Source organism: Xyrauchen texanus, chromosome 9, assembly GCF_025860055.1.
Source record: "Xyrauchen texanus isolate HMW12.3.18 chromosome 9, RBS_HiC_50CHRs, whole genome shotgun sequence".
In the NCBI taxonomy this organism is placed as follows: domain Eukaryota; kingdom Metazoa; phylum Chordata; class Actinopteri; order Cypriniformes; family Catostomidae; genus Xyrauchen; species Xyrauchen texanus.
Window position 1 is genome coordinate 40,806,509 of NC_068284.1, and position 15,632 is coordinate 40,822,140.

Sequence of the window (15,632 nt, forward strand, 5' to 3'; positions counted from 1 at the left end):
AATATTTAACATGCGATTAATATGTTAATTCCGACAGCTCTAATATAAATACAGTATATATTATATTATATTATTCAGTCGCACACTGGATGTTTTTTGCATCATTCTGAGTAAACTCTAGAGACTGTTGTGCGTGAAAATCCCAGGTGATCAGCAGTTACAGAAATACTCAAACCAGCCCATCTGGCACCAACAATCATGCCAGGTTGAAATCACTAAAATCAGAATAACAATCATGCCACATAAAGATTAATAGGGCTAACCATTTATTGTTATTTTTTAAATAACAAATGAAGCATTTATTTATAAGAAAATAATAATTGTCAATTTTGAATTCATGGTGACTTTAACTTCGCCTATTAAAACATTTATATTGGAATTTTAAGAACAGTCTAACTATTTAAGAATAGTTCAGAACATATCTCGATCAAACGAAGAATATGAATATAAAATTAATATCTTTCAAATGAAGATTGTGATTAATCAAAAAATTTATAATTTTACCCGGCCCTAATCCCTATTATTTTTATTATAAGTCATACATTTTGTTTTATAGGTTAAACAAGGCAAAAAATTATAATTTTGTGTATCCCCTGGAACCTGCTTACATACCCCCTGGAGTACGCATACCCCCGGTTGGGAATCACTGGCATATCTAAATACGTTTACGTTTAGATCTTTATTAATCCCCATGGAGCAATTTGTTCAGACTGTCATGGTGCTTCACAAAATATAGACAACACTGAATACACATATATACAAATACTGAAAATACATAAAATATGTAGAGGAAAAAAAAAAAAAATTATGCTTGATTCATAAACAGCTTCAGGCACAAAAGAAAATTTGTAATGATTTGAGAAACATTTGATTGTCCTTAAACACTGCAAAAGGGGCAACTATTCAAAATAAAGATTCAAAGGGTGTGTGCTATCTCCCATTATTTTATATATTTATTTCTATATTATTTTATTTTAGACAAGATGCTTTGGGGTTTTTATATGGTTGGAAAAAAATTGCTCTTATAAGCTGAAAAAATTCCAAGGGTCAAACATGGGCCTTTATTAGAAAGTTATTTACTGACTCTAGGGCTGACCATCTGTTTATGTTTCTCTCTTTCCCTCTCAGTTATAATGGAAGAGTGGTGGGCAATGGAGTCCATGCTCAAAGGCAAAATCCAGAAGTAAGGGTCAGAGGTGCTGACCCTGTGCTTTTGAAAGTCAAAGACAGGCTCGAGAAGTTCAACCAGGTAGGGAACACCATAATCTGGTGACATTACCCCACACACTGTATCTTTCACAGCTCAAGACAAATGCTCTCTAGTGACTGCTACACATTGATCACTAATTGACGAATTGATATACAGATGTGCCGTTCCTAAGATATTAGCACTATTGAACAAACTCCAGTTTGGGTGATTACAGTACATTCCTATAAGATATTTTCATACCAAATTAGACACCAGTCAACTGTGTCTGATATTCATAGAGCTTTGTTACAAATTTTACAAATACTCTCTTGCATTTTAAAGTAAACATTGACAATCTGAGGTATTTAAAGTATGTGATTTTGGATTACAATGGGTGTTGTCTGAGCTTTGGATTTAAAACTCAAAAATATTAATTGGCTGTGTCTTAGGTCTGTCAATGAGCTTGATAGATCTGGTGATGAGGTCATGATACTTCTGTGGTTATACTGATAACGTCTTGGTTACTGTCATAACCTCTGTTCCCTGATGGAGGGAACGAGACATTTTGTCAATGTAGTGACACTAGGGGTCTCTCTTGAGACCCTTGGTTACCTCTTATCTTTGAGAAAAGGCCAATTAGAATTGGCAAACAGAAGCGTGCATCTGTTCAGACAGGTTTTGAGCTGGGGAGCTGAGAGTAAGGTCCTGGTAATTTCAGCGGCTAGGACAGTGTTGTGGGAAGAGGGTCACAACGTCTCGTTCCCTCCATCAAGACGTCACTCACTGTCTGTCACTCACTCAACGGTGTGTTGATGTAGGACTTGTAGGACTTGCACAAGTCCTGTGCAGGACACAGGACTTGTGCAAGTAGGCACACATGAATAAGCGATGGCAGGAAGGAGTGAGGGTCACATGATATGTTCCGCAGCACCATGACCATCTTGGGACTCAAGTCTGAAGCCAGTGCTGAAGCAGTCTCATATGCATCAACCCGAGTGGCGCAACCACTGCTTAGGATGCCATATGCCCCAGGAGCCTATGAAATTGTTTCAGTGGAACCGCTGTGCCCAGTCTGAACGTACTCAGGCAGTTCAGCACCAACTGTGCACACTCGCTTGTGATGCGCACTGTCATTGAGACTGAGACTCCATGCCAAGAAAAGAGATGCTCTGAACCGGAGAGAGCTTGCTCTTTTCCCAGTTGACCCGAAGCCCTAAATGGCTGAGGTGCCCAAGCACCAGGTCCGTGTGTGCACAGAGCAACTGTCAAGAGTGTGCTAGGATTAGCCAGTCATCGAGGTAATGGCCACTTTCCTTAACACGGCAAAAGCTGCCTCTGTGACTTTTGTGAAGACGTGAAGGGACAGGGACAGACAGAAGGGGAGGACCTTGTACTGATATGCCTGGCTGTCGAAAGTGACAGTGATGGGGTAATATTGAGACATGAAGGTATGTGTCCTTCAGGTCTACCGCTGTGAACCAATCTTGATACCGAACGCATGTCAGAATACGTTTCTGCGTCAGCATCTTGAAAGGGAATCTGTGTAAGGCCCGGCTCAGAACTTGCAGGTCCAAGATTGGCCACAACCCACCGCCTTTCAACCCGCCCATTGGTGGTGTGGCAAACAAAGAAAAGGAAACAAATGATTCTCCACCCGGCCCTCCACCGGGGGATGGAGTGGTCTGGATACCAGCTCCCTGGCAGACGTCTCTCACCCTGGGTTGCCTGTCTCAGTAGCGCTGGGGAGCCTTCCGGTTCCAGGAGGTGGTTCGTGAGACGGGGGGTCATCCGCCTCCTGTGGGGAGCTCTACGCTGGGGCTAATAGCTGGGCCGGGGCTGGGGCAGAGCTGCCTGGGGTTTCATTGCTGCAGGGGGATGACCCTGGACGAGCAGATGGGGTGCGGATCTTGAGCTGTGGCGGGGCAAGATGTGTTGGATAGCCTCCGTCTGTTTCTTCACCGTGGAGAACTACTGGGTAAAGTCCTCAATGGTGTCACTGAATAGGCCGATCTGGGAGATTGGGGCATTGAGAAAGCGAGCCTTGTCGAAGTCTCGCATCTAGACCAGATTCAGCCACAGGTGCCGTTCCTGGACCACGAGGGTGGCCATCGCCTGTCCGAGTGCGCACACTGTGACCTATGTGGCCCGGAGGGCGAGGTCTGTCGCAGGATCAGGACTACCCAGGTGCAGATCTTTTAACGCCTTGGCCTTGTGGGCTTGCAGGCGGGCCATGGTGTGGAGGGCAGAGGCAGCCTGTCCAGCGATGCTGTAGGCATTGGTCGCCAGAGACGACATCAACCTACAGGCCTTGGAGGGGAGTGACAGTCGATCCCGCCAGGTGGCATCATTTTGCGGGCACAGGTGCACCGCAACTGACTTATCCACCTGAGGGAGCTCAGTGTACCCGTGGACCACCCCGCCGTCAAGGGTAGTGAGAGCGGACAAGCGAGGAAGTCGTTTTGGGCAGTGAAAGGTGCCCTCTATGACTCTGTCAGCTCATTATGCACCTCTGGGAAGAAAGGAACCAGGGGAGGGCGTGGCTGTGAGTGGCGCCCTGAACCCAGGAACCAATCATAAGAGGTAACCGAGGCTCTCAAGAGAGACCTCTAGTGTCACTACATCGACACAACGTCGAGCGAGTGACAGAAGGGGAACTATGGTTATACTGAAAATACTATCATGATGATAGTACAGTTTTAGCCTTTGTACATTACTGAATAATTTTAATAGCATGATATAATAATATCTTAAGAAATTTGTTGAACTCTTAAGGAACTTCTTGCCGTTCACTGAATTGGCGTGATGTTCTGCTTTCATTTTGATCTCCCTGACAGTCCAAACATACGCCAACATGGTAGCATGTAACAGAGGCAGGAGATTCTTTTCAGATGTGAATTAAATAGCTCATCAAAGCGATTCTATATTCTGTACCATAAACAGACAGTAGAAGCTTCTCTCTGTTTAACAACACCTAGTACAGAGTTTGTGAGATGTTTTGTAGTTTTAACCATGTAGAAAAGGAGTTTACAGAGGTCACATGTGGAAATAAGGCTGACTTTGATGGGGAGAAATGGAAGTAAAGGATTAAAAAGAGGAGGACAGACAGGGGCCGCAGATGAAATCAGTGAATACTGACCCAGCTGAGCAATCATCTGATTCCCATGTAAAGCATTGATGTCAGTAAACAAGTGTTGGACGATTGTATCCTAACACACACACACACACACACACACATACATAAAAAGCACAACAGTGTTGCATTGCCTAACCAGGCATGACACAAGTGCCCAGCATCATTTATTTCTTATCTTACCAAATCAACACATATCAGGAACAGGATTTTGGACCAATGATATATATATATATATATATATATATATATATATATATATATATATATATCTGTCTGTCTGTCTGTCCGTCCTTCCCTGCATTCTATCTGTCTGTCCGTCCGTCAGTCCGTCCATCCATCATGTTATTCTGTCTGTCTGTCTCTTTGTCTGTATGTCTTGATCATACAAATAATAAATGAATTAGTCCTGAGTATAAACTCACAAGTTTCACAATATTACAGTTTTTCTCAATTGCTTTGGCTCATATTTTAAAATAAATCTCTAAACTGTAAGTGCAATTGTCACAACTGTTTTATGGGACATCACAACTCTATTGCATGTCTGCAAAATGTAGTAACTGACCCAAAACATTAAATTCATGCTTCAAAACCTAGTTATTATGTCAGTAAATTGGCCAATACTACCAAAATAAAAGTTTTTTTGTCATCATCTGAGCCGTACTGGTCAAAATGTTTAGATGGTTTTTCACCATGGCAGTCAAGCCTGGAAATGTTTGTTATATAAAAATTTCAGTTTTGTTTGACTTTTTTGTTGACACTAACTACTTACTGTACTATACAAGAATACCAGTTTTGTCTAGCTCAATGCTATTGTGTATCACTCTGAGCTTTTTAGATACCAATTTCAACAGTAGGAAAAAGTTTTATTGGGAAAAGTCAATACTGTACAATAGTGTAGTACACAGAAAAAGGATATGCACATTTGTATGTTGTTACAATGTTGTCAATGTGAGTATTTTTATTACTCTTTCAGCTTCACACTAAACATAAACAAAAGGGCTCTTAGTGGCCAAATATATACACCAATGATTCGATGAGAGTTCACTTTAAAAGTAGCGGACACACACAGCCAACTTCCGTCAACCTTTTCAGGTCTCCCTCCACCATCACTATAACAAGACACAGGTGTTAGAGATAATGACAGCCCAGGTGACGAGCCTTTCCGCTTTCTCTCTCCCTCAGACAGATACAAGAGAATGCCCCCATCCCCAATTTATATGCATGTAGCAGTGTGTTATATGTAAACAGAAAGTTCACATTTGCATGTCCATTTTTACACATTTCTTACATGTAAATTCATAAATAGTGAACAGAAAATTGCCACAAAATGACATTCATACAAACGTAACTGTAACACTGTTTAATAGAAAGGAGGAGGCGAGAACCGGCTTGATAATATAAATAATAGTTTAATAACCAAAAAGACAAACACTGTCTTACAGCTGCCTGTAACTCTCGCTCTGTCTCCGGTCGCCCCATCGCCCCCAGGCCGCGTTCCGGTGGATGGAAGGGGTCTCCCCCCGCCCCTGGCTGCGGCCCTGACCACTCCAGGCGGTCGGTTAGGAGCCCCTCCTCCCCTCGCAGTCGGCAGCCGTTCCTCCGCTCACAGGCGGACGGGCTCCTCCGTCCCCCAGAGGATGGCCGTGGCTGCTCCGTTGGGGTGGATAGTAGGGGTGAAGACTCTACTACGGCGCATCCCTCCTCCTTCCTGGATTTCGGCACCAATGTAACACTGTTCAGTGGAACCTGTTTGATTATATAAATAATAGCTCAATAACCAAAAAGACAAACACGCACACAGGTTTCGGACAGCTGCCCATAACACTCTCTCTGTCGAACTGCCGTCTTCGGTTGCCCCTATCCCTCTTGGGCTTCATCAGCTTAATTATGGGCACATCTTCTTGGTGTACATCCCGTCGCTCTTGTTGGTCTGGCCAGAGATTTAGCAGACATCACAAACAATCCATGTCATAGATATTTATGGAATGTACATGTATGTCTGAAAGATTTTGATAATTGAATGGATCATTTTGCATGTGATGGCTCACACGATGAAAGAATGTTTAGAAGTTGCGAAGAGTATGACAGTTTCACTGAGAATCAACTCATCAATTTTGATCAGAAAGCCATGTGCATTTAGTTATTGTGCAAATTGTACACAATTGTACTTACTCTTTTTCACACATGCGCCAAAACTGGTTTGATCCCCACAGCCACCATCATTGTGTCCTTGAGCAAGGCACTTAACTCCAGGTTGCTCCGGGTGGATTGTCCCTGTAATAAGTGCACTGTAAGTCGCTTTGGATAAAAGCATCGGACAAATGGGGAATGGGGAAATATGTGTTTAAAGAAACATGGAGGAATAAAAAAAAGAGAGAGATAGAGATAAAGAAGAGAGAGAATTGAAAATGTAAAAAGGCAGATGCTTAGAAAACAGTGGATTTTTGATGGGATCGACTCTACGTAAAGTGCTGTTTTTGTGATGCAAATAGCAGGCAGCACACTGAAAGAAAAAGACTTTCGGAATAAAAGCTGATTTGTCCTAAATACCATGATTTCTTTCTTTCTTTCTTTCTCAATTATTGTATGTCTCTTTTTCAGCCTTTCATTTGTTTCATTTTCACCTGTCTCTCTCTCTACTGTCTGGCAGTGAATGACTGTCTCAGTCATGTCTGAATGACATCTGTAATTTACTGTTCAGAAACACCTGTCACTATGGCAACTCTGAGATTGCAAGTTATTTTTGTTGGACCTTTGTAATCTGAATGCTAAACTGTTTAATAGTGTTTGTGTCCGCTGTGATATGAGCATTGAAGAGGTGTCAGACAGTTCAATCTGCCTCATGCACACATATACTCAACAGAGTCATAAGAGGACTTCATGAGTTGGGATCATTTAATGAAAGTTTAGTCAAAGATGTCTGTCAAGTGCATGTTTTAATTGAAGTACAATAAAAAATAAGAACCTCTCTCCCAAATGTCTCTTTTCGCCATGTAATATTTGTCACAATGCAATAAAGCCAAGTTTGGGGACATTTTGTGTATGTTAAGTTTTGTAGGAAAACCAAAGGGACTCAATTACTAATCTATAGTTGTAAACACCTGCCACTAGTATTAATGCAAATACACCACAGTTCAGGGCCAAATAATTACAGTGTGAAAAAAGAGACCTCTGCAAATGCATGGAATCCAACTTGGGTTCAGACCAAGCAATCAAATCAAAGTGAAAAGAGCCTGAAATGGATTAAAAGAGAGAGCTTTGACCATTCCAGATTTTGGCCTAACACTACACCACTCATATTAAAATTTCAAAATAACTGTTGAGTATGTGAGACCCACCCACCCACACACACAAGGTCGTTTGTGTACATAACAGAGTGTCTGTAGTCTGTAGACTCATCTCAGATGGACTTGTCTCCACTTTAGTCTGCATTTTAATCTCATTCCTTCCAGTTCTCATTATTTGTAATTTAACAATTTATTGCCCAAATTCAGGAAATGAATGTCTGGAGAATCTGAGCATTTGCAATTATTTTGGATGTGTAGCCTAAATAAAGGATATGGCTTGCAATTGCCCCACAAAAAAGTATTTTTAATCAAGGGAAATAATCACAACTGATTATGGTTCACCTGCTAAAAGGCGTATGTTGTGTTTTGGATTCTGGACCCGAGGTGGAATTCCTTCCAGTCTTCATTTACTTACCCTCACGATTTTTTTCCATACCGTTAGGACTTTTATTTCCTCTGTGGAACAAAAAAAGATGATGTTAGGCAGTATGTTAGTCTTAGTCATAACAATACAATAGTCACTATTAACTTTCAATTAATCTTTCTTCCACACAATGAAAGTGAATGGTGACTTTAGTCATTCTGCCTAAAATCTCTCCTTTTTGTGTTCCATGAAAGGAACAAGCAAAGGTTTGGAAGAAAGTTAGGCTCACAATGCATTTACAAACAAATGACACGCACATACAAACAGTTACAAAACTGCACTTGAAAACAAGCAGAAGGGCATAAAAATGTGATGCAATTTTAAATCTCCTTGGTGAATGCTAAACAAGATGTGAAATAGTCCAGCCATGGTGTGTTGTCTGTAGTTCAGGTTGCCGGTGGGCCGCCCCTCCAGTTAAAGCTTAATAAAAACGTCTAATTCCCTGTAAATATCCCCAACTGGAATCTGGAGGACAGGCCAACGGCACAGCTGCTTTTGGGTGTGTGTGTGTGTGTGTGTGTGTTAATGTGTTTAAACACAAACACACACTCACACTTAAACAACATGCCATTACACTCTTGAGTGTAAATATTGTCAAGGGAGATTGATAAAAAGGGAATGTTTCCCCTTTATAAGTTTCAGAATAATCACTAGAGGGTTTGTGCTGACCGGACTCACTACTGTACTCCAACACCTGCTCTTTTACAGGAAGTCTGGTTTTCTGCATTACAGAGAACAAATTTAATAACCACCTCATTTGGGCTGCTAGCAGGGTCGGACTGGCCATCGGGAGAACTGGGACTTTTCCTGTTATGCAGAACGGGCCACAAAACGGCGCCGCGATATGCCGAATGGGGCAGCGATATGCAGAAAAGGACAGCGACAGCCCTAACCAGCTGGTCGCTTGTTTCTATTTCTTTCACTTTATGCTGTGTAGTCCCACCCTCTGTGGGGCTCATTAAATATCATTGGTCCAAAATGTCGCTCGACATAGTTGAATATTACATGTAAAATATGTTCTGATTGGCTGTAATATTGTTGCAAGGCCAGTTGCTCAGTGTAGTACGTTTGCAGACAAATTCAGAGGACAGATGCTGAACACTTCATGTTTAGCCTGACAAGTTAAGACAACGAGCTTGTCTACATGGACACCAGAAAGCCATTTATTGTGAGAAAGCTGCTTAAGACTTGAAATTGGCATATGTGTTTACATGCACACTGTTATTGGTTTGTTTTCACTGTGTTGACATGTTGGTATGATGTATGACTCTATCCTAAGACATTAGTTATCCGGTCTATTCCACGCACATGCACTTTCTTGAAATACCTGTAAGAATGATGCTCATACATTTACATGGCCATATAAGCTGTGTTCTTAGGGAGAAACCAAGGTATGTTAAACTGCTTACTCTTAAAGAACAACTGGAGTAATCTTAATTTCACAATGCCGATTTCTGCAAAAACCCTGGAATAAACCGGTTTCTTAAGTACATGTAAGTACATGGTCACTGTGTAAATACACCCAAACATGCACAAAAACATTTAAATTTGATTATAAAGCCTTACACACCAAACATAATAGCCCTAGGGCTTTACAATTATTAAAATGCTTTTGTACTTAACATGACTGATTTGGTTTTGATTCAATTTGCCCATAAATGGTTATTGTTTCCATTAAATGTAGTGTATTCTGTTTAAATGCAGTTAAATGAGTTCCCATCTGGGCCTGATTTAAAATGAAATATTTGATATAAAGCACCCCCAATCATTTAATTGAAAACAAGGGACCAGCTCTTCGATGAATCACACAAAACCGGAGGCAGCTGTAATGTTAAATTAGGCAAATGCACCAATTCCGGTCATTGTAATGCTGTTAAACTCATATAATCTCATTAGTTAATATAAGTAAACATTGTCAGACCTACATGTCACACAACACTTATACATACAAACACACACACACTGGTGGCTAGGGTGACCAGATCAGAATTGGTAAAATTTGGGACGGACGAAAACGGGGGGGGGTTAATGAATTTCAAAAATCTGGGCAAAATTATTTATTGAGGAATTCTGAATGAAATGACTGTCTGTCATGTAAACACGGAAATACAAATAAAAAAAACCATTGAACTCAAGTGTCATCATGAAACAAATAAAACAAACACTGCGCTTTAACATCAGCAACATCCAATCAAATCACTCCTTGTGACTTTTTGAGCATGAAATTGCGCCTTGCCGCCTACGTAGTCTACGTAGCCTACTGCAGCTCTCTACGTTCTTTTACTGTCTATGGTTGCAATGAGCAGCCGACAGGAGCTGGCTGCAGGACGGCAATGAGCAATTTTTTATATTCTATCACACTATAACTACTCGAGAGTCTGCTCTTGAGACTTTGTTCTAATTTTCGGGACAATTAGGGCAGGATTCGGGATTCGGGACAACTGCTTGGATTTCGTCTGGTCACCCTACTGGTGGCAGTGTGAATTGTCTAGGCAGGCAGCCAGAATGGGGTCATCTGCAGAATTTGTTGATCAGTTGCTCACTTGACCTGTAGTTTTCTGTGTTAATGGTCTCTTCACTTCACTGCTGGTTGGGTATCAGGTGTATGTGTGTGTGTCACCACACAGTAGTATTCTGTATCAAAGGCTTGTCTCTCTTGTCTGTGGCCTCAGGGAGAACAGAGCGCACTGTTTGAAGTGGCTAGTGAATTCTAGAGCTCTTTAAAGAGTTCACTGAACACTCCCCAATGCACGTCTGCTGCACGATCCACAACTTAGCACAACCATGAGTTCACAGTCTGCATATAATCAACAATGTCCAGTAACAGTCCAGTGAAGATAAAATGGATACTGTCGTCCTTAACAACACTCCTTAACCATGTTAAAAAAAAACAATAAAAAAACAAAAACAATTATGCACTGCCTTTTGTGGCTTATTGCTTTAATATAGACAACTGCATGAACACTTTAATAACTAATTCATAGTCATGTATGTGAGGGCACTTACTCCTATCATTCACATCAAACAAATAAACAAGCAAAATACAAAACACTCAACTTATTTGTTAGTCAGTTGCAAATTGGATAAAAGCTAAATGAATAAACATAAATGATTTATTAATGTAGAGCTGATTGTGTAAATTCTTACATATTAATTTGCTGAGATTGAATATACTGTATAGTTCCATCTTCAAATTCTTATTGGATGAGCCATGTTAAAGATGTTGTAAAATAGCCTAAATACACAGACACACAACTGTGACCGCACATCAATTTCTGTACATTTTTAAGAGTTCTATATTATTGTGAATTATATGTTGCTACAAACCTCTCAAAAAATGAACTTCGATCATTATGTTGCTTGAAACCATAAACAACATACAGCTATATTACTTGGCTTAAATAGACAAATCATTTATCATATGAAAGCTCTTATTCTCAGGAATGTGACTGTACAGTTTATTTGTGTGTTACTGTAACTGTTTATTGTAAAACAACAGTTTGAAAGATTTCAAAAGAATCACAAAGTTAAATATGATATTTGTATGACATCGAATACAAACATCTCTTCTGTGCCGATCACTGCTGCTGTAAGCCCAAAATAGATAAAAACTGTATATATGCTTTTATCTTTTTTTTAAATGAGCCATTTTTACTTGTCTGTGAGCTTTCTTGTGTGAATAATCCAATGTTATATCTTAGATGTCCAGAACAAAATATGCGGTCCAGCAGGAAAAGCATGCTAAACAAATCATAAGCAATATATGTTATTGACAATTGATGATAAATCATCGCAAAGGGGAAGATCTTAGCTTTCTAATAACATCTAGACCGAGCTTCTAGTCCGCTCAGAGGCTGAGATTTTCAATGAAACAATAGGGCTGGTGCATGAACTGAAAATTAGACTGAATGTCTATGGACAAAAAACATCTGTGAGGGCTAAAATGCGTTAAAGTGGCACCTACATTTCAGATCAGGATTTTGTGATGAAAGGTTAAGGACTGAAGGATTTTGTGATTTTCCAGTGCTTGCTGCTAACTAGTGGAATAGAATAAGTCTATTTGGAGGGAGACAGGGCTCTGGTGACTCACAAACATTTCCTTATAGGGTTTTATCTTGTTAATTCACTGGCTGATGGACAATATTTCACAGCATTAATCCTCAGGGTTGAATTTGAAATCATGACTCCATAACGGCTCCTTGCGAGCACCACGTCTTCTGTGTCTACAGAAAATATGAGCATGTTTGCCAGGCAGTCTAAGTGGGTGTAATCCCTTTTCCTTAGAGAGAGAGGAGGTCAGTGACTTTAGCAGTATGCCATGCCAGACACCGTGCTCTGTTTGTCCTGGAGACGAAAGGCTCAGATTGAAGGTCTCTCTCTTTCTCTCAGTCTCTGTTTTTCAGTCTCTTCTTCATCCTGTCAATTCAATTCCATTCAAAATGGCTTTATTATTGCCAAGGTTGAGAAACAATTCTGTCTCTCAGCCTTTCTGTCTGTCCCTCTAAACCTCTGTCACTTTTTTGTTTGTCTAATCTGTCTGTCTATCTATCTATCTATCTGTCTGTCTGTCTGTCTGTCTGTCTCTTTTTTTCTGTCAGACTCTTACTTTTTGTCCATCTTTTTGTGTCTCGCTTTCTGTATCTCATACATTTTTTTGTATTTTTTCTGTCTCAATCTTTGTCAGTGCTTTTCTTTCAATCTTTTTTCTGTCTCTCTTCCTTTCTTTCTCTATGTCTATCTTTTGTCTTTATATTTTTCTGTCTGTCTATCTTGTTGACTGTCTCTCCTAGTCTTGACAATAAGTCTCTTTCGCTCTGTTTGTCTGTCTTTTGTCTATTTTTGTCTTCAACAAAAATAGGTGAACCCTTTTTAATTGCTTGCATTTATGTCTAAAATTGTCTTAAAATCTGGTTTGAACTTCATCTAAGTTACAATAATAAACAAGCATAGTATATTTGAACTAATAACACACAAAGTATTGTATTGTTCTTGTACAAATTAAATACATCATTCAAACATTCACAGTGTAGGTTGGAAAAACTAAGTGAACCCAAAGGCTAATGACATCAACAAAAGATAATTAGAGTCAGGAGTTGGCTATAAACAAACAAACAGTTAAACAAATTGGCTATAAATGGAGACGATTTAGTACTCTGGCTGCTCTCCCTAGAAGTGGCTGTCCAGCCAAGATGACTTAAAGGGCACACTGCAGAATGCTCAATGAAGTCAAAAAGAACCCTTGAGTGACAGCAAAAGACTTGAAGGAATCATTGGAACTGGTTAACATCATGGCAGGACACCACGAAGGAAGACATTGCTTTCCAACAAAAGCGTCACTGTGCCCTGAAGATTGCCAAAGACCACACACTTCACAACGCTACTGGGAAAATGTTTTGTGGACTGATGAAACTAAGGTTGAATTGTTTGAGAAGAACACACTACTACGTATGGCGTAAAATGGGCACTGCATACCAACATGAAAACATCCTCCCAACGGTAATGTACGGTGGAGGAAGCATCATGACTTTGGGCTGCTTCAGAGGCTGGACTGCTTGCCATCATCAAGGGAAAATTAATTTCCAAGTTTATCAAGATATCCTATTAGGATAATGTCAGGGTGGTGGAATGCCAGCTGAAGCTCAGTAGAAGTTGGGCGATGCAGCTGGACAACTTTATACATTGAAGTAAATCCACTACAGAATGGCTCCAGAAAAAGAAAATCCATCTTTTGGAGCCCAGACCTTGACCCAACAGAGATGCTGTGGAATGACCTCAAGAGCCATTCACACCAGACATCCTAAGATTATGGCTGAGATGAAGAAGTTCTGTACTGAAGAACGGTCCAAAATTCCTTCTGAGCGTTGCTCAGGTCTAAATGTCTCTCTTTCTGTCTGTATTTGTTTTCGCTCCGTCTGTCTCACTTTCATCTGTCTCACAATATTTGTTATTCTGTCTCTCTTTCTGCTTGTCTTTGTGTCTATTATTTTGTCTATCTCACTTTTTGTCTGTATGTTTCTAATTCAACTCAATCCAAGTCAATTCGATTCAAATGTGCTTTATTATTGACATGACACAAGTTACAATGTATTGGCAAAGCAATGGAAAGGTTAGAAAAAATCAGACTTCTCTCTGTCAGTAGTGTTGTTAGACTGGTCCAGACAGGCTCTCATGAGGTGATGGAGACTGGCTGTTTTAGGGTGGAGCTGTCAACTACACACACCCTACCAGTTTGCATCTGTGTGTGTTTGTTTGCGTGTGTGAGTTGTCATGAGAGAGCTGTATAAAAAAAACTCTTCAGTGAGTTGTGTGAAAGAAAGCTTGGAGTTTAGCCTGACACACACACACACACACACACACACACACACACACACACACACACACACACACACACATTGCTGCTCTGTTGCCCTTAAATGTCTTAATAATGTCTTCTTACATTTTTGGCAGCTCTCTAGTTAGCTATTGTCCTTCTTTAAGATTTATAAACCTGATCATTAATTTCTCACTCCTTCTTTCTTTCTCCCTCAAACTTCTCTCTCTCTCTCTTTTACTTGATGCCAGGGTGTGGTAAATATGTAATATTTTACCCTCATTTTGGTCATTAACTGTTGGAATGTGTTTCTTGAGCCCCGCTGTTTTGTTTTTTTAAGCAAACCAGCATGATCTATTTGCCACTAAAACAAACACACACACTTACACACACCTTAGCCTGCTCTTGTGAAAAGATTGGTCACTCTGGCAACATGGGATTTACAGTCAATAGAAACTGTAGCGCACATAGAGAGGAATTTAATCTTGTGCATTCCACTGGACGTGTGTGTGTGTGTGTGTGTGTGTGTGTGTGTTTGAGAGAGAGAGAGAGAGAGAGCTGCAGTATTTTAAGACATTTTTTAGAGTGGTAGTTTGTATATTTTTTAGGAGATGCTACATTAAAAACATTTTAGAGTAAATACCTAATTTGTTTTTGGATGCCAGAGTGATTCTGCGGTGGAAAGCAAAGACATTACACATTACTACAGCCCTCATACGTATAGTTTCGCAACCACTCTGAACTTATCGATTACTCATTGGAAGTACATGAAAAATTAGATAATAATTTAAAACAGGTTTCTTATAAATCTTCCTTGCAAATGTCCTGCGTTAAAAAACAAAAATTCTGTCCACTTTTTTACTAGGGCTGGTTGTTGATACAGAATTCTGAATTTTGATTCAAAAGCTCTCGATTCTATTTGATCCTGATTTTGATTAGATATCGATTCATATGAGTGTATTTCAGTTATAATGTACATTATTCACAATTTCTGTTAATTATATAAGGGATCTTGTAACTAGGAACATTACAAAAATATTTTTACAAATTATATTGTAATTGTTTTTCATCATATTGGTCACATTTTAGCTTTTTTCCATGTATGATATTATATACATCTATATATTATATTTTATTATATGATTATTGTTTAATGCATAATTTATAATATTTTCAAGTATTTATATTGATTTGTAGAACACATGCTAAAATTGGTACTGTCTCTTTAAGAAAACCGGCAGTTCAGTAAAGAGCGTGTGGAGGCAGGGGTGTAGCAAAGCACCGGGCTG

The 15,632-nt window shown here is 39.9% G+C and overlaps 1 protein-coding gene across 2 annotated transcripts in view; it reads left to right on the forward strand.

Annotated features, from left to right (window-relative positions):
• Positions 1 to 15,632, forward strand: part of gpc5c (glypican 5c) — a 214,124-nt gene that overhangs the window by 159,100 nt on the left and 39,392 nt on the right. For both annotated transcript variants that reach the window (XM_052133237.1, XM_052133236.1), the window contains one exon: positions 1,129 to 1,249. In XM_052133237.1, coding sequence (XP_051989197.1) covers positions 1,129 to 1,249 — 121 coding nt within the window. The remainder of the gene's footprint in view (positions 1 to 1,128; positions 1,250 to 15,632) is intronic.